Source organism: Bacillus rossius, chromosome 16 (genome assembly GCF_032445375.1).
Source record: "Bacillus rossius redtenbacheri isolate Brsri chromosome 16, Brsri_v3, whole genome shotgun sequence".
Taxonomy (NCBI): Eukaryota; Metazoa; Arthropoda; class Insecta; order Phasmatodea; family Bacillidae; genus Bacillus; species Bacillus rossius.
This window is the reverse complement of record NC_086343.1, coordinates 18,294,842-18,322,402: the sequence shown is the minus strand read 5'-3', so window position 1 is coordinate 18,322,402 and position 27,561 is coordinate 18,294,842. Positions and strand designations below refer to the sequence as shown.

General features: G+C 42.0%; 1 protein-coding gene across 1 annotated transcript in view; it reads left to right on the top strand.

Annotated features, from left to right (window-relative positions):
* LOC134539871 (uncharacterized) overlaps positions 1–27,202 on the top strand; it is a 54,260-nt gene extending 27,058 nt beyond the window's left edge. Inside the window, exons 3-7 of the mRNA XM_063382216.1 lie at positions 3,705–3,889; positions 8,709–9,055; positions 15,593–16,020; positions 18,832–19,055; positions 22,036–27,202. Coding sequence (XP_063238286.1) covers positions 3,705–3,889; positions 8,709–9,055; positions 15,593–16,020; positions 18,832–19,055; positions 22,036–22,363 — 1,512 coding nt within the window. The 3' untranslated portion in view covers positions 22,364–27,202. The remainder of the gene's footprint in view (positions 1–3,704; positions 3,890–8,708; positions 9,056–15,592; positions 16,021–18,831; positions 19,056–22,035) is intronic.
* Positions 27,203–27,561: the final 359 nt, after the last annotated feature.

The following is a 27,561-nucleotide window of genomic DNA, read 5'->3' as shown; positions in this document are numbered from 1 at the left end:
TTTAGTCAAGTGTTGTTTAAAATTGTGTGAACAACCATATAATGATTTAATATAACTAGTTAAATTCTAAACGTCAGCTCTATTTGGTGATTTGGGGGGGGGGGGGGAGGGGGGTTAATAGGTCACAAATATTTCACGTACTTCTAGGAGGGCTCCTTGATTCGATAGGTCATACTAGGCGAAACTTGAAATTCAAAATTTTTTTACAAAGAAATGCTATAACGAGCTTCAATCGTTTTGTTGGCTGGGCTCCGTTGTTCGATGGAAAACAAGTTTCTGGGAACGTACCGGGAACCAAATGGTACCGACCAGCGGTCACACATCAGCTGTTCTAAGAAACATATATCACTGTAATGACGCTCCGCCTGTGCAAACATCACCAGCATGTATTTAGTACGGGTATAGCATTGGAGGAAACATTCCGCGCGCAAGGATATACACGTCAACCTCCTTGGTCGCGCCCCACTGATACATTATCCCTTCCCCTACTTCCCCTTACGTCTCATCTACATGCCACATAATAGGGCTCCAGCGTCTCACATTGGCGGTATTGACTCTAGCGATAAACAGAAGCATTTATGTAACTTTGCTCAGTAACATCTATGTTTTCTCTGCATGTTCTTTAAGTCTATCTACAGTTTTAATTTTAATTTTATAGGTACATACGTGGGTTTACATTTAGGAAGCTACGTCGTAGCAGACCTCACGTGTTTTCCAGCTCTCTCTCTCTCTCTCTCTCTTTTTCTCTTTCTGCGAACCAAAGATATATGGCATACCTAATAAAAGTATCTAAGCTTCATTATCGCTTCTCTTCTTGATACCGAGTCAAGTCATAAATCTCTTCTTATCATGCTCACATAAGTTCTAAGAGCGCCTATTAAATATACCAGCGCACATCGAAAGTGTTATTTATTTTTAAAACGATTACTCCAAAAACTTTCCGCGGCGACGAGTTTTGTACAAAGTGGGATTCTTTTTTAAGGTCGTTATTTAATTTGAAAAAATCTGTTAAAAGTTTAAGACTTTATTAATGGCTTAGATTTCACAAAAATTAAATATAATTTTACTATTACATACGTTATGTGTAATAAGCAACAAATATTAATAAATTAAATGCGCCTTGCGTGTTTTATAAACGACCGTGATTTTTTGTTGCACTGTTTGCATGTTGCGTTATTGCGTCTTTGCGTTCCGTCCGTGGTTCATAAACCCGACCTTACCGTCCTTACGGACGAATACCCCGTGAGGCCCGATCTACAACGTCACGTAAACGGAGACGGATCTCACGGAACATTTTCACCGTCGCGTCTGCCGCTTCCTTAATGCACGGAAACGTAACAAACGGCAACAAATGAGATTTTCATTTCAAGGTTACGAAATGTTCATTTAATAAACCACGAAGTAATAATAGAACACTAATATATTCATGCAATTAAAACCATTTTTAACGTATTTAGAAGTTTGTGCTTAATGTATTATGTATAATTGTAGGTCTTAAAAAAGTCCTACAAGAAAGTCCGCGATAGTATATGGCTATCCTTTGAGGATGACCCTCAGTAACCATTTTTATGTATTGAAATTGGTTAAAAAAATAATGAGTAATTTGCGAAGCTATTTCGACCGTGATTGTATTAATTCTTAACCATTTAATGTGTTATTTACCTTAATCAAGATCAAAATTTACCTTCCCGCCATGTCATGGGCGTAGATCGGGGGAAAGATTGGGGGGGGGGGTGGTTCCTGGCCCTCCTGGAGTTAAGCCCCTTCACAACGGGAGCCTCCCTGCATTGGCAGAAGCGTGACTATGAAACGGGGTTGATGTCTGACCTATGTCATACGGAAAACTTTCCGTGTACTTTAAAAAAAATTTCTGTTTATTGCATGCATGTAGGCCAAACTATTGGATGTGTACAGCATACAGGCACCGCTATCCGGAGCTGACGTGTCGGTTGAAACCCGCATGCAAAACTCTCCCCCCCCCCCCCTTCCCCTTTTAAAAGTGTTTGTGCTCCTCCCCGCCGGCGGAATCCTACGGATTTGCGTCCCTGAACCAAATAATTTAAATGAATGTCTAAGAAGATATCGCAGATTGAAAAAAAATTACTCGCAACAAGATTATTACGGTTTAAGGCTACCGCCGCAGACGAAATACTCGGCTTCTATTGGTCGCGCGTAGCAACGCTCAGGATTGCCAAGCACGATTGTGTCACGACCCTTGATTGGCCTGCCCACGCTTAACCATCAGGGCACAAAAACAGAAGGCAGTAACTAAAAAAAAAAAATAGACGAGAGTTGAAGTAGTTAGTTTTTAACATGCTCATCAAAAAATTTCACAAGAATGTTCTTTGACCAAGTCGCAGTACATCATCAATGTAATGAAATTCAATTTGTTGTGAAAAACATGAAATAAAAACTTTCTTCGTTTGAGTTGGTCTTCAGCAACAAGGGGGCAAAAAATGGGGTGTGGCTGTGTCATGGACACGGCCGTGTGTTGTACGTGAATACGTGTACGTAACAGGTAATATTTTATATACAAAATATAAAACACGCAATTTTTTTTAACACCATATATATTCATTGTAAATATTTTACACTAATGTTTTATGTATGCAATCTATCGATTTTGACGAGAGCTGAAGATTGAAACTCAAACGAACGTCGTAGCTTCTCCGAGTCAAAATTTATACTAAATGGAAATCTCGAAAGGCAGAAAAAATTACCACAAATGCCGGCGCTTCCCCCTCCACCGGTCGCGATGCGTAACAGTCCTCACTTAGCGTAACGAATTCTTTGATCCTTTAGCTATCCAGTGGTGTGATTAAATTTTGGATGGAGATGACAGATATGTAGCTGCAACACCAAATTGTATCCCCCCGATTTTGTTATCATTCGTTTTTTTTTTTTAATTGCCTCCCGCTATGGAAGCAATTTTAAAGACGTATTCACGTCAAAAGCAAAAGACGGCGAGCATCCAGATCCAAAACTAGATGTGGCGCTCCGATGGGAGTGCCAGTTACAGACTGGGCCAGAGAGAGAGAGAGAGAGAGAGAGAGAGAGAGAGAGAGAGAGAGAGAGAGTGTGTGTCCCCAGCCGCTGGTCATTGCCGAAGCGCTAATACCCTCCCGATAAAACAACAGGGAGTGATCCCTAACAGTTCTGTTTTTTTAAAAAAGGGGGGTTGTCTGTAAAGTCGGTTACGGACGATAATTTTACGTGATAACGTCATAAGAAAACATTGATGAAAAATTGCATACTTTTTAATTTTCAAATAGTTTTTTACAGTTTTTGCAAATTTAATTTAAATAATTTGTTTAAATATAATCACTTAAAATTAGTTATAGAAATAAACTGAAATCAAATCAATGGCAATAAATTGTTAATTTGAAGTGACGAAATTGGACAAATATATCAAATTTTTTAAATTACTGCTTTTAAATAGCCCGCATGGTGGTTGGCCGGGTGTTGCACGCCCGGCTCAGGCGGAACGTGACAATGAGTCATGCTTTTTCGTGCGTGCAGCCGGCGTTCATCGATTTATTAGACGTTATCACGTCAAAAAAAAAAGCTCTGGAATGTACATTGAAAAGAGAACTGGATTGTTACTCCCACACCCCAACCCTATTGGGGCGTACATGTGTGAGGGTAACGTGAGAATGCCGGCCGTAAAGGTTCGGGGGATGATCCGTGTGTGTCCCCCGCTACAGCGCCAGGTGGTGCGCGCCAACACCACCTTCAACGCCTTCCTGCTGGCGGGGCAGCCGGCGGCGGGTCGAGACTTGCAGCGGCTGTCCATGTCCCGGGAGATCGCGGACCTGCAGGACGACATGAAGGAGTACTGGGCCTTCTACCTCATCCGCGGATCCTCCGTCACCGTCTCCTCGTGCTGCAGGTGAGGTCTTTCTCGCCGCGCGCGGAGGACGAGAGACCTGAGCGTGAAGGCCACATGTCGCCCGGACCACACGGGTTCCACTGGGTGTCTCGAGCGGTCCCGGCGTGATAGTGGTAGATCGGGGAAGGCGCCAGCAGTGCTGATAAAATCTCAGGGCTCAGGACACAGTCAATTAGCTTAATTGCCTAATTTGCCTAATTCCTAATAAATAATTAAAAATAAAAACTTAATAAATAAAAATTATACTTAATAAATCATTATTTAAAATAATAAAAAAATTAATAATTTATTTAAGTACATAATTTAATAAATCAAAATCAAAAAATAAATATATAAATTATAAAATACTAAATAATAATGGCTATTATAAAGCCTATATAATATTAATAAAATAAAATTTATAAAATAAATAAGAAGCTAATCACCCTTATTTTTTACAACAAAATTAAAATAATTATATAAAATCAAAAAGACTGAATTAAAATTAAAATTAGCTGAGTGAGGTCAAAGAGGTCTTGGTTATATATATATATATATATATATATATATATATATATATAATTTTAATATATTTTATGACATGTTTATTTCAAGTAAACACACGGTAACACCTTTTTTAATTTCATGAACAGTGCCAAACAAATATTATGGCCCTTTACAATTGTACTACTTCATATTAGAAAATTTGAAATTGCTGCATAGCTCATGTATAACTAATGGACATTTATTTTAATTCCTTGACCACTCGGCATAACCATATAGTCACTACCCACCTAGATCATTTTGTTCCAAACTGCACAATAGCTCCATGTTTGGTTAAAATATTGCTGGATCAACCATGTCGATGGTAATATTCTTATCGCCTGTCTTCCTAATGCATACACTGAATATTTACAACACCTGACTCCACCATTTAGTTTCTGAGCTACATTAATATCCACTCTTTTTGTTCTTATCTTAATACTCACTCGCATGGAAGTTGAACATTTTTTACAAACCCTGTCCACCACACTTCCAAATATCTCTCGATCAGTAAGTGATAACTTCCACTGGTCTGTCAATCATTTTTGATATCCTCTTGGAGAGGACATGGTGCAGCCAATCAGAGACATACACGGGTGAAAGTAAGGGTAATAGCAGGAGGGAAGGGTTTTATATCACAGTATACAATGTAAATTATTTTTGACAGTGTAACAGAAATATTCATGTAAAATTACAGATATTTGTAAATTTGTACGTTTACATGAAAAAAACAGAATCACTACAAAAACAAAGTGTTCAAAGAAAGCACTGGATTCGGTTTCTTATCCGGTATTTATAATTGTGTTGTCCCAGTACTTCCAGCAGGTAAATTTATTTGTAACCCGTTCCATTGAATAGCTTTCCAGTATTAACTGCGCACATTAAAATGCATGACACAATAAAATGAAGTCCATATATTGAAAATTCTATTATCTTTTCCCATGGTTTAAAAAAAATAGCTTGAATGAAACATCAATTCAAATATAAAATTATGCGCCAATTTTCGTGAGAAATACTCAGTAGATATAACCTCAAAAAGCATATTTAATTAATGTAAAACTAACTATAGCCATGTGTCGTACAAAGTTACATTCACTTTCTTGGCAACTAGTTAAATGAATTTTTTGTAGAATTACATAGATTATTTTCTGTGAAGGAAAACGTGACCAAATAAGTGAATGAGTTGAGAACACACACTCCCTAATCCAGTTGTAAATAATGCTAAAATTATAGACTGTGAACTTAACTTAGTTATGCCATAAAAAAAGTTTAGAAACTTCACAAACATTTGCCTTTCATAAAAACATTGTCTTCAAACGGAATATAACATAATGATGTCATACGACACGTGAGTAAAATGTTACATAAATCATAATTTATTTCCTGTTCGTCATGTTCCATCTTTTTTATTTCGCATGCGTAATTTAACGCCATTGTTCTCGTATTTGCGAAAGCAAAATGCTGTGTCTCGCGAGCGAACTGGTAATCCAGACCTTGACAGTCATGCTGTTAATTGGATGAAGGATTTTGGGAGATTTAGCTGATCTCTTCTAATCTCCGTACACAATTCTCGCGAATGCGAAGTTTGAAAACAACTTTACAGCACTGCGGAATAATAGAGTGTAATTGCGTACTGTGCTTCGTAAAAACAGCAACTCACGCTATGTGATGCTGTGCGACAATCGCTAAATTTTCTCACGTTTGGGATATGCGTCCAGTGATAGAGATCACTAAACCAATATTGGTCTCGTAGAATTATATAAATTATGAGTCATTTTACGCCAGTGTTGCATAAAATGTATTTTAATGGTGTTTTAAATTCCATTGAAACTTGCATTAACTCTACTTAACATCTGGAAAAATTTAAATAATCGTTACTTTAGTAACTCATATTCATTGCGGTGGATGGCTGTCAAACATATAGCACACATAATATCAGGAAAGTTACCATTATATTTGCAAATTTATTGTTACATGGTTCACTTACCTTGAACATGAACCCATAAGCATAGTATCGGTGGCACATAATGAAAAAAATACATAAAATGGTTAGGCCCCATGCAAAAAAAAACTCACTTATTCCTTCCACGTGTGCATTTTCCTTGTGTTCCTTATCGCGTATCCAGTTTATATCAGATTTTATAATGCACTAGCTGCCCGACCCGGCTTCGCACGGTTGTATTTATGGGGGGGGGGGGGGGGGGGGGGAAATGAGACCAAATCTCCTATTTACAGTTATAATAAATGAAATAAAATGAAAATTAATTAATTTTGACAAAAACTTAATACAATGCTTTGTAATGTACCGAAGAAAAAACGAATAGCACCGATGGTTTCCCGACTATCAAGCACGCAACGTTGTCATGGAAACGAAGTACCCACTGTTTCCCGGGCTTAAACACCAATCAACATTGATAATCAGTTTATTATTAATTATAAATTATTAAGACTATTAATCGAAATAAAAACTACCCTATCTCTCAAGTTGGAAACAATTACACATAAATGCCAATTTTCATCGAAATCGGTTGACTTGGTAAAGAGTTCACTGGACCTTTTTAGAAATCAGATGTAGTTAGTAATTGTCTTCTTAATTTGAATAATTTATATCACTTTCAAATCCCGACCGACTTTGTTCTACCAGTGTATAGTTATTTACCTGTATATATCTAAAAATTGGTGGTCTGTATTTAATGAGTGATGAGGACTACACTAACAATGAAATAGTCGTTGCCATGGAGACGAATGAAGCATCAACAATGCTACAGCCGTTGCCGTGGTGATTTTCTGCCAACTCATACATACATCACATTAGAAAACTCTAAAATTATCAGATTAAGACCATTAATCGAAATAAAAACTATCCTATCTCTCAAGTTGGAAAAAATTACACATAAATGCCAATTTTCATCGAAATCGGTTAAGTGGTTTAGGAGTCCATTGAGGACAAACATTGTGACACGAGATTTATATATATTAAGATATCTTCAAAATAAAAAGGTTCATTCCACGAACGCATTTAACTGCGTGCTTTATTTTAGTATTTCACGTTAAAATACAACTGGACACGTTTCACGGTAGGAGTAAATTAGATGGCGCAAAAACCAAAGTTCACAAAGCCAAATGTAGGGAAGCTTTATGGTATTGACTTTTTAAAGAATTTTAACAATGTGGGTAGTAATGTTCGCAGACTTTCGCGGCCATTGTCTGAAGTAGTTTGGCTTCTGGGTTGTAGCCGCGTTCCTTGGCGAATAATTCGCCGACGTTTCGGTCGGCATTGCAGTTACCTGAGTAGGTAACTAACTAACTGCTCCCTGATGATGGCGACTGCAACGTCGACCGAAACGTCGGTGGATTATTCACCAAGGAACGCGACTACAACCCAGAAGCCAAAGCTACTTAAGATGGGTAGTAGCCTATTTCCTTGCTGAAAAATCAGATCCAAGCCGGGGTTTTTGGTAGCTTTTTCCAAGTCGGTACAGTTTAAATAATTTTGGACGGCTCGTGGAATGGTTCTCGTTGGCATATGCAGTGGGCGTGTTATTTATGATCTGGAAGAGTGTGTCCGGGGCACACGTGGATTTTTTATTCCCCCTAACCTAACTAAAACTAAGTGTATTTTAGAGGGGTCCGGGTTAGGGAGGGACCTAGGTGCGTCTCAGGCCGAAGCCTATACGCCTAGTCATGCTGGGATTAGCCATGCAGGGAGAGGGTCGCATGCATCGTGTGCTAGGAGCAGGGACGTAGGAACCGGGGGGGACAGGGGGGACGTGTCCCCCTGAATTTTTTGGGTGGAGGGGACTGTCCCCCCCCCCCCCCCAACTTTCTAGACCGTGATATTTTTATTTTATAATATTATTCTGCCCAACTTTATTTGTAATTTCTTCACTAATCAAATTTTATCTTAAGGAAACAATAATAAATTTAACATCGATGTATCCAATGGTTGGATACAAAAACTGATTAAAAAGCGCTATTTTGCACTTTTAAAATCAAAATTTTCTGGTGGAGGACCCCCGGACCCCCCCCCCCCCCCCCCCCCCCCCGCCTTAGTAAGAGGGGAATCGGTTTACATGACATCAATATCATTATTTGTCCCCCCCCCCCAACTTCATGAACACAGCTACGCCATTGGCTAGGAGGGGGATTGGCCAGCCATGGCAGCGATTGGAAACCATGACTAACTCCCCTCACTCTTAAATCTGGACTATAACCAGAGACGGGTTGGGGCCCCCGGGTGAAACCTGCATGGACACAGTGTCCGCAATGCGCGCCCCCGCGCGTGTGTGCCCGAAAGGTGGCCCGGAGCCTCGCTGATCGTGCTGCGCGGGCACAAGAACCTGCACGAGTGCGCCTACATCGGCGACGCGTCCTCCGAGGAGTCGGACGAGGTCGGGCCCGCCGGCGCCGAGGGGGCGGAGGGGGCAGACCCGGCGCGGCCCGAGACTGTGCGCCGGGCGAGGCAGGGCGTGGTTCTGCACGACCAGCGCAGGCCGCTGCAGCGCGAGGAGATGGTGGACGGCGAGCTGGACGAGGAGGCCGACTCGGTGCTGGCGCAGTACCTGCGCTCCCACGCGCCCGCGCGGCGCCGCGCCGCCCCCGCCGCCGCCGCCGCCACACCAAGGTCCTCCAGACAACCTCCAGGTACACCGTCCAAGAACAACAACCCCCCCCTCCCCCCCCCCACACACACACTAGCGAGAGTTGTAAATAAACCAACGGCGACAACCTAGAAAAGAAAAAGAGCCTTCAATTCACGCACAAGCAAGAAAACATTACATTCCTTTAAATACGATCACCAGCACAGTCTCGCACCTTCTTTTCCCAGACGTCAATGTTGCCGTCGGCAAGGAGTTGTTAGCGAACTGCTCGGTGGTCACAGAACGGCAACCTCGGGAAATCCGGATGCCTCGAAAGGGGGATTGTTTGAACCTTTGAATATATATAGCTACTGTATAGAAGTCGCCAGCCCAGGTTAAAATTTCTAATACGGTTTGAGGTAGTTGGTTAATTCACCGCCGGAATCGCCACCATCTCTAGGGCATCGACTTGTGGTGGTCCCTAGCGGACAAGTGTCGAACTCTTCAAACACCCCTTCCCCCCTCTCCCGTTGAACGACCTTGAGCTGCAGTGAATGATTGGTAGGGGGTGCGGGGAATGACAGCGGGCGACAGTGCTGCGCTCTAATGTGTAAATAACAACCTAAGACGATACAGGGCGTTACGGCAGTGCCCTGCAGCCGTGAAGTTCCCAAGCTGCTCATCATATGCTCCTGAAAAACGTATAGTAAATCCTATCCACTCGCGACTTCTATACAGTATATATATTCAAAGTTTTAACCCAGGAAAGAGGTCGTCGTCACAAGGACACCTTCCAAGTCCGCCGTCGCAAAAAAAAAAGTTACTTTTTTGTGCAACATGACAACGGGCATTGTTGTGCATTTCTCGTCCCGTAATAAACAGCGGACGTTTATATATAGCTGGGCGCAGACGGTGCTGTAGGTATCGGCAACCGTGCACTGTGCTGACAGTTTCTCCTTGAGGCATAGCGTCCGTAATAATGACACCCTCGTGGTCTTATGCCACAGTCTGAATTTACCTTCACCCGACTGGGTTCCTGGCGGAACTTGTGCCGACGTGGCGAACCTGGGGTGACGCCGTTCATTGGACTGACGCTTTAATTCAGTTTCATAGGCTCGAGCCCACGTCTCATAAATGGTGACAATACGCTGCAGAAATGCGTCTCCGTCATTGCAGTATCTGTCGAGGTGGCACCAGCCAGTGCATTCCGATGACATTTCTGTGCGTCAGTGAGTCAACGTGGAACCCAGCGGGATGCAATTTTCCTCATGTTAAGTCTTTCCTTCAGTATGTGCCACAAGGTTTGATGACTGAGCCCAAATTTTCCCGGACAGTCCATCGACGGTCTATGGAAAGGAGACCACTTGCGATGTCAACATGGTGTTGTGGAATGGATGGCCGACCTTTGCGGTGCAAATCCGTAGTCTCAACCCGACCAGCACTAAATGCTTTGACCCATCGTGCAATCGTCCTGTACGGTAACGCATTCGCGCCACAGGCTTCAGATAATCCCTGATAACATTGCAATGCATGTTTGCCGCGGGCAACCTAAATTTTAATCCATAACCACAGATCACCTTTTTCGTAAACATGTTTTAGAGCGGTAGAAACGACACTGTCCACTACAACGCCACGCAGCCAATTCCCCTTCTATTTGATCGACGTGTGTATGTACTCTACACATCGACAACAGCGCCACCTCACAGCTCCGATATCCTGTTTGCGCATGTCCGATGTTCTGTGACTTTCTAGGCCACGTTACTACTACTTTATTTACAAGCCTCGTATGTACACAATACACATACATGCATATATATAAATATATATATAAGGTGATCATTCAAGTTTTAAGCCTTGTAATAATTCTACATTGTATGCACTCATATATAAAATACAAAAAATAATTTTACATTTATTTTTGGTGACATTGGTTATGTGTCTACTTGAAATTCCGGACACGTGATTATGATTTAACTTAAAAATGGCAACCTTTTTTAGTTCGTAACCCAGAATTTGTAATATTTATCTTTAATATATTAATGCTGTCCGCCCACGCGGTCTGTGGCTGGTGTGTCTGGCCGGTGGGCCAAGGGGTGAGTGTTCGATTCCCGGTCGAGGAGAGGAATTTTTCGAGATCCTCTTCCCTGATGGGTTCAGGACTGGGGTGATGTCGTGTTTCACCTTCATCCTGAGAATGGCAGTGGCATGCCATCCTGTCTCAAGCATTGGGACGTCATAGCTGTCATCGGGTTAGGGTAATGTCATGTTTCACCTTTATCCTGAGAATGGCAGTGGCATGCCATCCTGTCTCAACAAGCATTGGGATGTCATAGCTGTCATCGGGTTTGGGTAATGTCATGTTTCACCTTCATCCTGAGGAAGGGAATGGCCAGCCATCCTGTCTCAACAAGCATTAGGGACGGTCACGGCTGTCATCGGGATGGGTAATGTCATGTATCACCTTCATCCTGAGGAAGGCAGTGGCAAGCCATCCTGTCTCAACAAGCATTGGGATGTCATAGCTGTCATCGGGTTTGGGTAATGTCATGTATCACCTTCATCCTGAGGAAGGCAATGGCCAGCCATCCTGTCTCAACAAGCATTGGGATGTCATAGCTGTCATCGGGTTGGGTAATGTCATGTTTCACCTTCATCCTGAGGAAGGCAATGGCCAGCCATCCTGTCTCAACAAGCATTGGGATGTCATAGCTGTCATCGGGTTTGGGTAATGTCATGTTTCACCTTCATCCTGAGGAAGGCAATGGCCAGCCATCCTGTCTCAACAAGCATTGGGATGTCATAGCTGTCATCGGGTTTGGGTAATGTCATGTTTCACCTTCATCCTGAGGAAGGCAGTGGCAAGCCATCCTGTCTCAACAAGCATTGGGATGTCATAGCTGTCATCGGGTTTGGGTAATGTCATGTTTCACCTTCATCCTGAGGAAGGCAATGGCCAGCCATCCTGTCTCAACAAGCATTGGGATGTCATAGCTGTCATCGGGTTTGGGTAATGTCATGTTTCACCTTCATCCTGAGGAAGGCAATGGCCAGCCATCCTGTCTCAACAAGCATTGGGATGTCATAGCTGTCATCGGGTTTGGGTAATGTCATGTTTCACCTTCATCCTGAGGAAGGCAATGGCCAGCCATCCTGTCTCAACAAGCATTGGGATGTCATAGCTGTCATCGGGTTGGGTAATGTCATGTTTCACCTTCATCCTGAGGAAGGCAATGGCCAGCCATCCTGTCTCAACAAGCATTGGGATGTCATAGCTGTCATCGGGTTTGGGTAATGTCATGTTTCACCTTCATCCTGAGGAAGGCAATGGCCAGCCATCCTGTCTCAACAAGCATTGGGATGTCATAGCTGTCATCGGGTTTGGGTAATGTCATGTTTCACCTTCATCCTGAGGAAGGCAGTGGCAAGCCATCCTGTCTCAACAAGCATTGGGATGTCATAGCTGTCATCGGGTTTGGGTAATGTCATGTTTCACCTTCATCCTGAGGAAGGCAATGGCCAGCCATCCTGTCTCAACAAGCATTGGGATGTCATAGCTGTCATCGGGTTTGGGTAATGTCATGTTTCACCTTCATCCTGAGGAAGGCAATGGCCAGCCATCCTGTCTCAACAAGCATTGGGATGTCATAGCTGTCATCGGGTTTGGGTAATGTCATGTTTCACCTTTATCCTGAGGAAGGCAGTGGCCAGCCATCCTGTCTCAACAAGCATTGGGATGTCATAGCTGTCATCGGGTTTGGGTAATGTCATGTTTCACCTTCATCCTGAGGAAGGCAATGGCCAGCCATCCTGTCTCAACAAGCATTGGGATGTCATAGCTGTCATCGGGTTTGGGTAATGTCATGTTTCACCTTCATCCTGAGGAAGGGAATGGCCAGCCATCCTGTCTCAACAAGCATTGGGATGTCATAGCTGTCATCGGGTTTGGGTAATGTCATGTTTCACCTTTATCCTGAGGAAGGCAGTGGCCAGCCATCCTGTCTCAACAAGCATTGGGATGTCATAGCTGTCATCGGGTTTGGGTAATGTCATGTTTCACCTTTATCCTGAGGAAGGGAATGGCCAGCCATCCTGTCTCAACAAGCATTAGGGACGGTCACGGCTGTCATCGGGTTGGGTAATGTCTTGTTTCACCTTCATCCTGAGGAAGGGAATGGCCAGCCATCCTGTCTCAACAAGCATTGGGATGTCATAGCTGTCATCGGGTTTGGGTAATGTCATGTTTCACCTTCATCCTGAGGAAGGGAATGGCCAGCCATCCTGTCTCAACAAGCATTAGGGACGGTCACGGCTGTCATCGGGTTGGGTAATGTCTTGTTTCACCTTCATCCTGAGGAAGTCAATGGCCAGCCATCCTGTCTCAACAAGCATTGGGATGTCATAGCTGTCATCGGGTTTGGGTAATGTCATGTTTCACCTTCATCCTGAGGAAGGCAATGGCCAGCCATCCTGTCTCAACAAGCATTGGGATGTCATAGCTGTCATCGGGTTTGGGTAATGTCATGTTTCACCTTCATCCTGAGGAAGGGAATGGCCAGCCATCCTGTCTCAACAAGCATTAGGGACGGTCACGGCTGTCATCGGGTTGGGTAATGTCTTGTTTCACCTTCATCCTGAGGAAGTCAATGGCCAGCCATCCTGTCTCAACAAGCATTGGGATGTCATAGCTGTCATCGGGTTTGGGTAATGTCATGTTTCACCTTCATCCTGAGGAAGGGAATGGCCAGCCATCCTGTCTCAACAAGCATTGGGATGTCATAGCTGTCATCGGGTTTGGGTAATGTCTTGTTTCACCTTCATCCTGAGGAAGGGAATGGCCAGCCATCCTGTCTCAACAAGCATTGGGATGTCATAGCTGTCATCGGGTTTGGGTAATGTCATGTTTCACCTTCATCCTGAGGAAGGGAATGGCCAGCCATCCTGTCTCAACAAGCATTAGGGACGGTCACGGCTGTCATCGGGTTGGGTAATGTCTTGTTTCACCTTCATCCTGAGGAAGTCAATGGCCAGCCATCCTGTCTCAACAAGCATTGGGATGTCATAGCTGTCATCGGGTTTGGGTAATGTCATGTTTCACCTTCATCCTGAGGAAGGCAATGGCCAGCCATCCTGTCTCAACAAGCATTGGGATGTCATAGCTGTCATCGGGTTTGGGTAATGTCATGTTTCACCTTCATCCTGAGGAAGTCAATGGCCAGCCATCCTGTCTCAACAAGCATTGGGATGTCATAGCTGTCATCGGGTTTGGGTAATGTCATGTTTCACCTTTATCCTGAGGAAGGCAATGGCCAGCCATCCTGTCTCAACAAGCATTGGGATGTCATAGCTGTCATCGGGTTTGGGTAATGTCATGTTTCACCTTCATCCTGAGGAAGGCAATGGCCAGCCATCCTGTCTCAACAAGCATTGGGATGTCATAGCTGTCATCGGGTTTGGGTAATGTCTTGTTTCACCTTCATCCTGAGGAAGTCAATGGCCAGCCATCCTGTCTCAACAAGCATTGGGATGTCATAGCTGTCATCGGGTTTGGGTAATGTCATGTTTCACCTTCATCCTGAGGAAGGCAATGGCCAGCCATCCTGTCTCAACAAGCATTGGGATGTCATAGCTGTCATCGGGTTTGGGTAATGTCATGTTTCACCTTTATCCTGAGGAAGGCAGTGGCCAGCCATCCTGTCTCAACAAGCATTGGGACGTCATAGCTGTCATCGGGTTTGGGTAATGTCATGTTTCACCTTCATCCTGAGGAAGGCAGTGGCAAGCCATTCTATCTCAACAAGCATTAGGGACGGTCACGGGCTGTCGTGGCTGTGGCATTGCTCACAAGTAATTTTGTTAAAAAATTCATTGATGTATTCTCTTAATTATTGTCCAGCAGTTTCACGGTGGTTCGGAAATGGATGGTAGTAGCATTACATGAGATAGTATTTATATGATGATGAGTCCATTACGATGGCATGACGATGCCCCGCTGCAGTGCCATTGAGGGTAAGACCATGTTTGTCGGGCGCGCAGCTTGATCGGACGAGGTGCTGATGGAAGTGGTATGTATATGATGATGAGTGAGTCCACCCTGTCCATTGCGGTGATATCACAAGTGTCCTGCTGCAGTGCCGTTGAGGATAAGACCACGCTTGTTGGTATCGCAGCGTCGTCGGACGAGGTGTTCGACGAGGTGCTGATGGAAGTGGCAATTATGTGATGATGAGTGATTCCAACCTGTCCATTGCGGTGATATCACAAGTGTCCCGCTGCAGTGCCGTTGAGGATAAGACCACGCTTGTTGGTATCGCAGCGTCGTCGGACGAGGTGTTCGACGAGGTGCTGATGGAAGTGGCAATTATATGATGATGAGTGATTCCAACCTGTCCATTGCGGTGATATCACAAGTGTCCCGCTGCAGTGCCTCCGAGGGTAAGAGCGTGCTTGTCGGGCGCGCAGCTTCATCGAACAAGGTGTTCGACGAGGTGCTGATGGAAGTGGCAATTATATGATGATGAGTGATTCCAACCTGTCCATTGTGGTGATATCACAAGTGCCCCGGCTGCAGTGCCACCGAGGGTAAGAGCATGCTTGTCGGCAGCCGCCTCGTCGGACGAGGTGTTCGACAAGGTGCTGCGCGAGCTGCAGCGGCTGGGCGCCCGAGGGAGACGCGTGCTGCGCCGGCTCGGCGAGCGCCTCAAGACGCCCGTCGGGGACGGCGCGGCGGAGGAGGAGCGCGAAGCCATCCGGAGGAGGATCGCCGGCCTGCTGGGCGACGACCACGACGGGAGAGTCGCGGAGGCAGAGACACCACCGCCACCGCCGCCGCCGCCGCCGCCGCGGGCCCGAAGGAAGGGCGGCAACAAGGCCGGGAGGAGGCCTCAGGCACAGACCCGGGGGACGATTGACGGGCGCAACTCCTCCGCCGACCAGGGCGGCAGGGCGCGCAGGGACGTGTACGTCGTCCCAGTCGGCCTGCCCCGAGAGCTGTTCATGCACGACGAGGACGCCGATGCAGCGATGGAGGAGGTAACACTGCATTCCCACGTCCATTGGTGGGGGAGCCACGGGCGTAGCCGCGTATTATGGAAGATGTGGGCCGAAGTTAGTTGTTGAAATATACATTTCGGCTGAACCAATATCTCCCCAGGAAATATTTCAAAAATATGATCGTAACTTCTTTTTTTTTATATGTATCTGATGACCCTGCAGTGCTTCTTGATAACCTGAAATTCTTATCTTGATGTAAGCTTTTGGACATACACCATTTCTAAGCTTAGAAATGCGTATGTCCAAAAGCTTATATCAAGTCAAGCACTCCCATTGCACAAATCTTTCAAAGATAATACTGAAATTCTTAGTTGAATATTTCCGCTTACGTAAGTGTGCCACTAATTATGGATACTGTCACAGATCTGCATGTTCAATTTCTAAAAATCGAGCCATACTTGACTCATTTAAAGCTGGTTAATGAGTTGCATTATTACTGAGAAACATTTTGGTTCTAGAAAAAAAAAGAGGTGGGGGCTTGGCACCAACCTGCCCCTCCCTGACCTCACCCTTGGTACGGACTGGAAACATTCGCTGGTTCAGTGAGTGACCCACAGGAAAAACTCCGCATTTCCACGTACACTCTGGTAAACTTCATCTATTTATTGGCTGCTGTCTTGCGAGATAGTCCCAACGTGGTAGCTTTTGATTTGATACAGCTTTGGGTGATGGTTTCTCGTTGTCTTAGAGTCTTCTAGACAATTTTTGAGCCAATAGAAGATGCGGCACTAAGCGCAACGCTAGCCTGTACCGAAATGTATCCATGAATTTTTCCTGTCTCTGTCAATTGGGTAGAAAAAGGGCTATCGAAGGGTGTTTGATGGGGGAGGGCATAAAATCCGGAGCACAATTTTATATCAAGATTTACCCTGGGAGTAGGACCACATTTAAAGACTTGAAATTCATTGGAAATCTCAGGCACAAGTCATGCAATATGCTCACATCAAGTTTACAGTTGTATCCAATGTAACGATTTCAGTCTTTAGACTTTTGTTTTTAGTTTTGAGGTTTGAAAAATTGTACATTAAGAAATGGGGAGGGGGCCCGAAAAAATTAAATGCTCTCGACGGCCCTGCGTAGACTTAAAACACATAGGCCTATACATCTTTTTCACGTTGATAAATAATTAGACTACAATGCTCTCGGTATTTCATTGACGACCCTGGGCTAGTTTTAAACAAGAATAATTAGTTACTAAGGAGACTCGGATAATTTGGCAGTACTGATAATAATTTGGCACTATTCTGGAGTCATTCAATTTCCCAGTTACCCTGACGTTTCAGACGTAGTTTCAAAATTTCACAACAGAGAGCAGCATTTGATGGTGACTTTTCTTCAGAGACATCTGCATCCTCGAGAGTACAGATTATTAACTAACACAACACCGGCACATATTCGACTCAGTTATGTGTTGGTGTGACTCTTTTCACTCAATTTCTTTAACATTTAATCTTTCGATTGACATCATGGAGAGCTTAGTTCCAGGCGTATTTTTCTCCACATTGCAACACGCTTGTAGTATTATGCGGTATTTGGATTGTCGGGCAGTCAACGAGCCGTGGCAACTAATGAAACTATGTTGTGCATCGTAGAAACGATACACCAATCGGAAGAGGAGTTGTGGGTGCTATCCATGCATGTAATGTGTGTTGCATGTGTGCCAGAAGAATGAAGAAAGTACAATTCAGACGACTTGCGATGTGCTGTAGGGAAAGTTTAAGGGAAGGTTGGTCGACACATAAATTTTTTTTAAAAAAAAAAAGCCAGTCATGGGGACTGTCAACAGAAGTGAAAACTTAAAACTTTGTTTTTAAATGTGTAATATGACATCATTTCTACATCAAATGTGCGTAAGAAAATTATTTTGGTATTATATCAGTACGATGTCAGCATGATATCATTTATCCTGACATCATTTTTTTAGTCACAACAGATGTCAGCGGTATGTCAAAATTATGTAAAAATGCATTACCTAGCTATGACTTACCCCAGTGATGTCAGACCTAGGTCATGTATTCACGTGGTCAAATTAACTTCACTTATTGCTACTACAGCCATGTCTGTGACGCGAACTCACAAGATTTTACCCATCCATTAAAGAGTCCAACACGCACATGATACAGTCGAGTGTATACAATGTATCAGTGTGTATATATGCGTATACATGTACACAGGCCGGTGCGCGTCGCCAGTCTGGCGCAACACGTCACTAGCATGTCGGGTGACGCGAACCCGTAAATTTTGACCCTACCAAAAATCGCCCAACGCGGCTAAAGAAGTTTTCACTTCAAAAAAAAAATTGGTTGTCTGTAAAGTCGGTTTACGGACGAAAGTTTAACGTGACAACGTCATAACAAAACATTGATGACATGATTTCATACTTTTATGAATAAAATTGAATCATTTTTATTGAATTATCACTATTTTGTATGGATACAAAGGAGTGAAATGGGATCTACAGTTTAATTGATAAATTTACTTTTATTTGCACTGATGAATTCAAATATGTTTATTACTTTAACGAAGAGATTATTTTAACTATAACTTTTATACATGTTTGCTATTTAACTTATTTTCCAATCTGTGTTATTCTGTTAAGGATAGTACGATGATAGGGAAAAGTAGTAAACGAATGGGAGTGTTTCAAGTTTGATGTGCCTCGAAAAAAGTCAAATCGATGGTTGTTCCAATCGAGTGGAAGAGAGATAGATGCGGCGCAAGCGTACAATGAGCGCAACGGGACAATGTGCGTAACGGGACACGTCAAAAAGCGGATGGGTTGTCCCGCAGGGCCTGACGCCGGACGGCATCGCCGACCACCACGTGACCTTGAACGAGACGACGCTGAACGACAGCAGCCACAGCGAGTTCTGGTCGTCGTTCTCGAGCAGCGAGGAGCGCCTGCTCAACTGCAGCGGGCTCATCGTGAACTTACCCCTGTCGCCGCACCCCGAGTGTCGCAAGGGCGGCCCTGACTTCCAGCGCGCGTCGCACCCCAACACCGTCACCTACAGGTGCGCGACCTCGGTGTGGCGTAGCCGGGATGATTTGTGTATTGGGGGTGTTAAGAAGCATGCCCCTCCTCCCCCCTCCCCCCCCCCCCGGCTAATATCTACTTGAATATATATTAAAGTGAAATAACCGAAATAAAATTAAACGATACCAATGGAAATGAAATAAATCCAATGATAACGAACTGAGTCGGAAAAATTAATACATCAAACAAAAATCACTCGATACAATATAAATGAACTAATTTTAAACCAAAATGCACTTAAATAATTAAATTGAAGTATAAAATGTTCAAAAAGCATCAAAAGAATCCCTTTAAAACGAAATAAGTGTACTTTGATATAAAATTTGGATTTTAAGGTGTAAAATAGTGCTATTTTAGCAGTTTTCGGTACTTATATTTAAATATTGTAATGGCAAAATTTTTTATTAATTTTTAATATGATTTTTTTTTCTTGAGTGCTTAATTAAGAAATTTAATTAAAGATTTTGGTGCTAAAGGGGGGGGGGGGGGTTTGAACCCCTAAACACACACACACACCCCCTGGCTACGCCCCTGCGTGACCTGACCCCGGGACACACGAGCTCTTGATGTTCTTTCTCGTGCGTCAACATCTCGGCGCTCTGGTACACGGCATTTGGTGGGAGTGCAACAGCCACGGTGCTGCCGTCTGCTGGCGGACGGCGCGAACCAAAATTCACAAAAGCACAAAGATAAACTTTATACTATTAATAGAGACCAGGGAAAATTCGCGATTTCAAATACCTATGGAATGGTTTCCAAGATTCTCAACGCACTCGTGCAAATTACATCTGCTCATTGGTTACCGACTCGTAACACCTGTTGACTTGGATGATCGTGATTCGCTAATTCTTCTGTCAAAGATTTTTCATTGGCCCAGGGTCCAGATAAACTGCGGCCCAATCACTGAAGCAAAATAATTTCAAAAGTATTTGGACTCTATCCTATCGCGAAATGAATCCGCGAATTTGTCAGGTCTCTAAACTATTAACTGCTTAGTGAATTTAAACCATATGGACAGTATTTTATTCAATTTCCTTGTCACAAATCAGGTTTAAAGCCGGCGTTAAGAATTTTTTTTTCAAGTCTTTTCCGCTTTCATATAGTTTAAATTTTTCGGTCTGCTAATCAAATGATTCAATAGACAACGTAGCGGAAACTACGTGTGATTCGCTTCAATAATTGTAGTTGAGAACACAATTTTAGTATATTCATCACTCTCGGCATTTTTTTTCAAAGAAATTTACGTAAATTTTAGTGTCCGATTTTCGTATTGTAGGTGTACTCGCAACATGAGAACATTTGAATTTGCTCGTTACCAGGGTTGGCTGTTAAAAATATCTTGTCAAGTACTGAAAGAGTCGCTCACGATTTTTTTTTTCAACTGACACTTCTTTACAGCTGGTAGGGTAAGGCGAGTGCAAAAAAAAAGGGGGGTAACGAATGAAAAGGGCAACGCTCAAAGCGAATAAAGTAGAGAGTCAGACAACTGTAAGACTCTTTTAATTTTTTTTTATTCGTGTACATGATTGTTAGAATTATAATGATCCTCCTGTTGAACTTCCATTGTTACTTTTATTAGCTATCGAACTACTTTCTGCGACCGCAGATGGCAGCAACGGCTCTAAAAGGAATGTTTGCATTCTAGTGCACTAACATACTTGCACACATTCTGATACACTTGCATACCTGTACACTCGTTTGTACACTTGCACACTTGTACACAGGGACGAGGCAACTGTGTATTCCTTCAGTGGGAAAGAGGTATGGGGTGGGGCCAAAATATAATTTGATATCTCTGAATTATTTTTTATAACGGGGTGAAAATTATGAATGATATGTTAATGGACATCGCTATAGCAAAACATTGTAGTGATTGAAAAAATAAAATAACCAGATGATCAAGATGAAATACAGAATTTCTTAACGAAAGCAGTCTTGAGCAAATTGTATCTTGGGACAATTCATTTTTAATTATGAAAGTTAATGTGGGAAACGAAGAAAGGAGGTTGAGGGAGAAAGTTATTATTAGCCCCCTCAGGTTTGCTTGCGTGGGGGCGACCGTGCTCTTCGAACCCCCACCCCCACCCCACCACCACCACTGTCCCGCTTATTATACACGTGTATAAAATATTTGCGTAGCTTAAAAATTAGCCTACCCCTCTATCTGTGAAGTTTCGCATCTGACCCTCGTGCACAGTATTTTTTTTTTTTTTTTTTTTTTTGTAAATGGAACGGAAATATTCATGTAAAATTCCAGATATTTGTAAATGTGTTTCATTTAAATGAAAATCAACTATATCACTACAAAAAATAGTGTTCGCAGTAATACTGGGTTGGGATGGTCACTCGGGCATTTATACTTTGTGTTGTCCCAGTACCTCCAGTAGTTAAATTTTGTTTGTCAACCGTTCCCTGAATAGCTTTCCATATCAACAAGCATGATAAAATCAAATAAAGTCTAATTATTGAATATTCGATTATCTTTTCCCGTGGTTTTTTCGTGCGAAAATAACAGTCGTAGTCATGTGTTGTTCTTGTAGTGTTACAAACTGTTTCTTGGCAAAACTGGTTTCTAAAGGAATATTTTGCGAGAGTACAGAAGATGTATTTCCATGATTTTTTCCTGCGAAAATAACAGTAGCCATGTGTTGTTCTTGTAGTATTTCTTGGCATTTGGTTTCTGAAGGAATCTTTTGCTAGAGTACAGAAGATGTTGTATTTCCATGGTTTTTTCGTGCGAAAATAACAGTAGCCATGTGTTGTTCTTGTAGTGCTTCTTGGCAACTGGTTTCTGAAGGAATCTTTTGCTAGAGTACAGAAGATGTTGTATTTCCATAGTTTTTTCGTGTGAAAATAACAGTAGCCATGTGTTGTTCTTGTAGTCTTTCTTGGCAAAACTGGTTTTTCTGAAGGGATCTTTCGCGAGAGTACAGAAGTTGTTGCATGTTTCCCGCCAGGGTGCCCGTGAACGGCTACTACTTCTTCATCTTCAACAGCGAGAACGAGGTGCAGTCCAACTTCATCCACGTGAACTTCCGCCTGGAGAAGGTGATGTACGACGTCTCGAACCCGCTGGCCTCGTGCCGCAACGCCAGCGGCGAGTGCGCCCTGCCGCTGGACTTCTTCTCGGACGAGAAGGTGGTGCTGGAGCTGCCCTTGACGAGCGACGACTCGGCGTGGAACCAGGAGTTCGTGGTCGTCACGACGTGCGAGCCGCGGACGGCGGTCTACCTCGTCTGCGTCATCTCCGTCCCGCTGCTGATCATCCTGTTCGCTTTCCAGTGAAAACCCTCCTCCCTACCACCCCCACCCACCCATCCACCTCCACCGAGTACCTTACCTGCCCCTGCATCTTGGAGAAGAATCCAACCCAAACAAGCGAAAGAGTCCTTTCGTGATTTCAAATAACAGAATCTTCGTAGAATCGAACAACCCCTTCCCAACCGAGTTACCCGCCTGCCCCTGCAGCTTGGGAAGAATTTTCAACCTAAATAAGCCTAAGAGTTCTTCGTGATCTCAAATAACAGAATCTTCGTAGAATCGAACAACCCCCCCCCCCCCCCCCCCCCCCCCCCGAATCCTCAACCGAGTTACTTGCCTGCTCCTGCAAATTGGGGAAGAATCCGACCCAAATGAGCGAAGAGAGTTCTACGTGATTTCAAATAACAGAATCCGCACGCCGTATTTGGACTTTCGAGATGTCTTGTTTCGTTCTGAACAAAAGGTAAACACACACGTGGACATAAGAAGAGTGTTCTTGCTGTGGACTTAAAACCAGTTATTGAATATCCTTTGGATTCATGTCCAAGATAACTGGACACAGTGCCCGTGAATTCACCAGGGTTCTTCGTAAAATCAAGGTGAAACATTTCAACAGTGTGCGTTGGGTGATGGCTCAGCTGTAAGAAACGTGTTGTTTCAAAGGTTTTCCTGTAGTGATACGCTCCCCGCACCTAGAATTTCCAACCGCCAGGACGTCTGGTCCGGACAGGAGGGTCTACCTCTTTTGGCTCACAAGTTTCTCGTCCCTTTTTGACGTTTCCTTCTTTCAGCATCACCGCAGGAAGCCGTGCCTCGCAGTTCTGTTGTTCGTGTCTCGTGGAAGCTCGAATTCGGGTCAGATTCTTTTTGTCGTGGTGTTCTTTGCGCCTGCAGGTTTCAAGATGAGAAATAACTGTTTATCTGACATGTTTCTCTAGGCTAAAGCACCCTATCACACAATCGAAGTTTACTTGTAAGGTCTTCTGTGGCAGCAGGTATGGATGGTTCTGTGGAAGAGTTAGCAGAGAAGTTTTTGTAATCGGTCGTGCTCGAATTTCTGTGTAATGTTTCGTAGAAGGTGGAAATTTTACCCAATCAGAATGAAGTGGTGGTGTGCCCCAAGTGTTCAAAAGCTAATTTTTTTGGGAGTGATCGAAGTTTTCTTGATTATTGTTTTGAAACGCGGTGAACATGTGGTCTGTTGAAGCAATTATAGTATGATGTAACAATTATGAGAAACATCCATGTTAATGCAATACAAAAAAAAATGTTTTAACCATCATAACAAAGCCATTCGCACAAGCTAGGCCGACACCAGTGTGATAGTTTCTTTCATAGAAACATCCATACCTGCTGCCGTGGAGGTTTGGTTAGCAGTTTTTTCTGGAAGCTGTATGAAACCTTCCCTTGTGTGATACAGATTTAAGCGAAGCTTTTGCCAAATGCAACACATATCAGAAGTGTAATTATTAACGTCAACTAGCTTTACGTCGACCTCAGACTACCGTACACACAAACTGTGATGAAACTTTCTAAGTGTGTTTTCCCCAGTACGAAGTAAGACTGAAACTCAGTGTCAACGCTTTAGCTTTGGTTTTAGTGTTGTGTTTGTGTTTTTGGTTTATTACATTATTCAAAATGTTGTACTTATAGTTGTGTTATCATATTTTAACCCAGGCTTTGTTAGTGAACTACACAATACTTTAGATTGTTGTAATTAGAGACCTGAACAGTGGAATTAGGCTAATAGCTCGAGTAAGTGATCCAAGTTACTAGTCCAGTGAAGGTTAGAGATTAAACATCACATTTTAAAGTTTGTAACTGTGGCAACTCTTATATTAAGGATTGTGTATTTGTATCACGTTGGTATTATTATCAGCCGTTGACTAATTAAAATAATAGTTCATACAAAACAATAAGACATGGATATTTTTCTAACACTACTTTGAAACGTGTTCGTTGTTTTATATTTCGATATAATAAAACTCGATTTTACATATCTGTATTTAACTCGAAAGAAGGGTCATCTTTATGAATAACATAAACGTATTTTTGATTGAATCTTCTCTCGAGGAAAATTTAACTCATTAAACATTATAATGAAAACCTTTTTAAGGTCTGATGTTTGAGCTGTAAATGGTACATATCAGCTTATTTATTGTATGGTAAGTGGATAAAAGACCGGTAAATGTAGTACTCAGTAATATCAATAAAGGAGACAAGGCTTTGACCACAATTAAGTTTTCTTATGGTACAGACACGTCATCATATTGAAGGTTTCTTTAGTTGTGTGCTTAGGGCACACAATTATTCTCCTCAACCAACATTACCTACATTGGCTGAAATCAAACAAACTCCGCCTCTTTGAGCTGAACCAATGAATAAGCTCCTGCTAACTCATTTTAACTGAAAAAAGTTATGGTAAATACACAGTAAAATCTTGTTTATACTTTTATAATAAAACTCCTTGGAAACTCTGTTGCCAACGATATCATTTGTAAAACTGCACTGCAGAATTTTTTTTAACGTTGAAAGGAGTTTTGTTGTAAAATTACAAAAATATTTTACAGTTTCTATAGGATCTACTAGCTGTCTTGATGCATATCACCACTTTCATTATATGATCGTTGATGTATGCTTGTACTTTGCATACAGTAAATTAGTTGAATCAGGCTATCATACAAAAACTAAAGACTGATTTATATCTGCACTTAGAGAGGAGTGCATTAATGTGATATATTTGAAAGTGATTTTATAAATGTTATTTTATTGTATGGTAACTGTGATATTACGGCTTGAGGGAATGTATATTTTGATGGGTTTTTTTCTGGTCGGTATGTTAATTAACTACCTATTGTAAACTATAAAATTAAGTATGTGTGTAAATACATGTGTTTAGCTTGGAAACTAATTAAAACCATAATTTTTAAAAAAAAATATATTAATCAAGTCCATTTTTTCCATTTTCAATTATTTATGAGTTGTGGAAAATTTACGTTATCATGTTGTAGATTGTACTACCGTAGATATTACAGGGAATAAATAATATGCACCAGGGGAGTGTCCGCGGAATGTCGCGTGCAGGGGTAAAAAATAAATAATTGAATATGTACAGTCATTGTCAGGGAAGACACGCACAGAGAATTGGCAAAAACAACGATACAACACACGCTACGGAGGGGAAAAATATAAGGGTTTCATTTTTTATGTGTAAATCTCGTAGCTCTATGTATACGGCATTTTAGTAGAAGTAATTTCGTGAAAATGGAACGGAAGTCAACGAACAGGAAAGTGTAACCAAGATGGCGGGCCCACGTGTAGCAACATTAATCCGTATACAGTCACTTTCGTAAACATTAGGTAAGGTACGTACCGAACGTAATGGTGCTGCCAAATAAAACTTTATGATAGTGAAACTACCTCATAACAAATTGGGTAAACTAAAATAGACATTGCAAAACATAATCTTAAATTTAAAAAAAAACTGGCATTACAGTGACTGTAATAGCTACATATCCTCTTTCTAAATTCCCAATTTTCTTAAAAGCACAGTGGTAGAGCGCACTCTTTTTAACCTCAAGGGACGTTGGTCAAAATATCATCATTGGAATTTTATTTTTATTTTTTAATAACATAATATAACAATATTATGAAACAAGAATAATGAATCAGCCAAATAATGTTAAATATTGTCTGTAGGAATTATTTACAGACTGATTTCAGTCGTTTAAGCAAAAAACCAATTTAAAAGATATATACTTAGTGTTATAATATGTGTTTTCAAATGTTTCAGGTTAATATTTCAGTAATGCCATAGAAGTATGACTTCTAAAGTCTGCGGGAACTTTAAAGTATTAACTGTTTAGTGAATTTTAACAACACGCGTGGTATTTTAGTAAAATTCCTTGTCGAAAATCAGGTCCAGAGCAGGAGTTTAGTATTATTGAACATATTTTCGCTTTCATCGGAGGGGTTTCATTACACAGTTTAACCTTTCGCTCTACAAACCGAGTAATTATATAGATGACGTAGCTTCTGAGGCAGCGAATTCTAGCGGACGGTACGAAAACTAAGTGTGGTTCGCGACAGTAAAGAATTTTCGTAAATTTTTTCAAACTCGGCGATATTTTAAAGAATTCTTCGCCAAATTTCGTGTCCGAGTTTAGTATAAGTGTATTTGCAACATGAATTTTGCTCGTTACCAAGGTTAGATGTTACACATCTCTGGCGAGTAGTGAAAAACCAGCTCACATTTTTGTTTTATGTATGTATGATTTTTTAGACAGTATAAAACTGTATATGACAAGAAGATAAAAATATGTGTGCGTAGCTAGTCCTAATTAGAATATCCATCGATTATTTGCGTAGTTATTGCATCTCCGTTAGACAAGGCCCAAACTAAATTTGTGCAGTTATGGTGATATTCCACAGCAAGTTAAGTAAGAAAAAGGTCAGTTATTTCAGCTCATTTCAAGCCTGGAGATTAGCTTTTTTTTATCAGTTAGTGGCGTAGTTTATGTATGTGGTCGAGTGGCCATACTAGTCCTCAACAGAATGTTGTAACGAATTGTACATAATGTGCTAGATTAGCAGCTATGCTATTTTATATAACTTTTAATATGCATAAAAAGGTCTGGACATGGGACAATACTTATTTGCCATCATAGTGGCGTATGTATGTAAGTTTTATTGTGTACATAACTAATAAAGTGTGAATAATTTTCTGGTATTTGTAACTAGTTATGGAATTACTTTCTTAATCAAAAATGTGATGACAAAATATGATAAAAGACTTGTAACCATTGTTTTGTTATATAAAATTACAGAGACCTGATGTATGAATAAATATTATGTTGTTACTGATATGTGGCATAATTGTTTTATATTAAAAACTATTTTTTTTCCCTCTGTTATGAAATATTTTATTTAAGAATAGATCTTATGCTGACGTGGCCAGAGTCACTAAATAATTCTTGCAGCTATCTTCAAGGGTGAAATGTTGATGTCCCTTGTACTATTACATAGGCTCAGATGCGTACTGAAACTTTACTGTGAATATTTTATTTCAACTACATAGAGAAAATTAACACATTTCTTCACTACAATCTTGTCATACCTACCTCTATGTAATTGTATATCTATTAATTTTCTTATAGTGTTATTTTTGTGCAATCTTTTATCTGTGCATTTTGACAGCTATGTGGTCATTGTTATCATCAAAA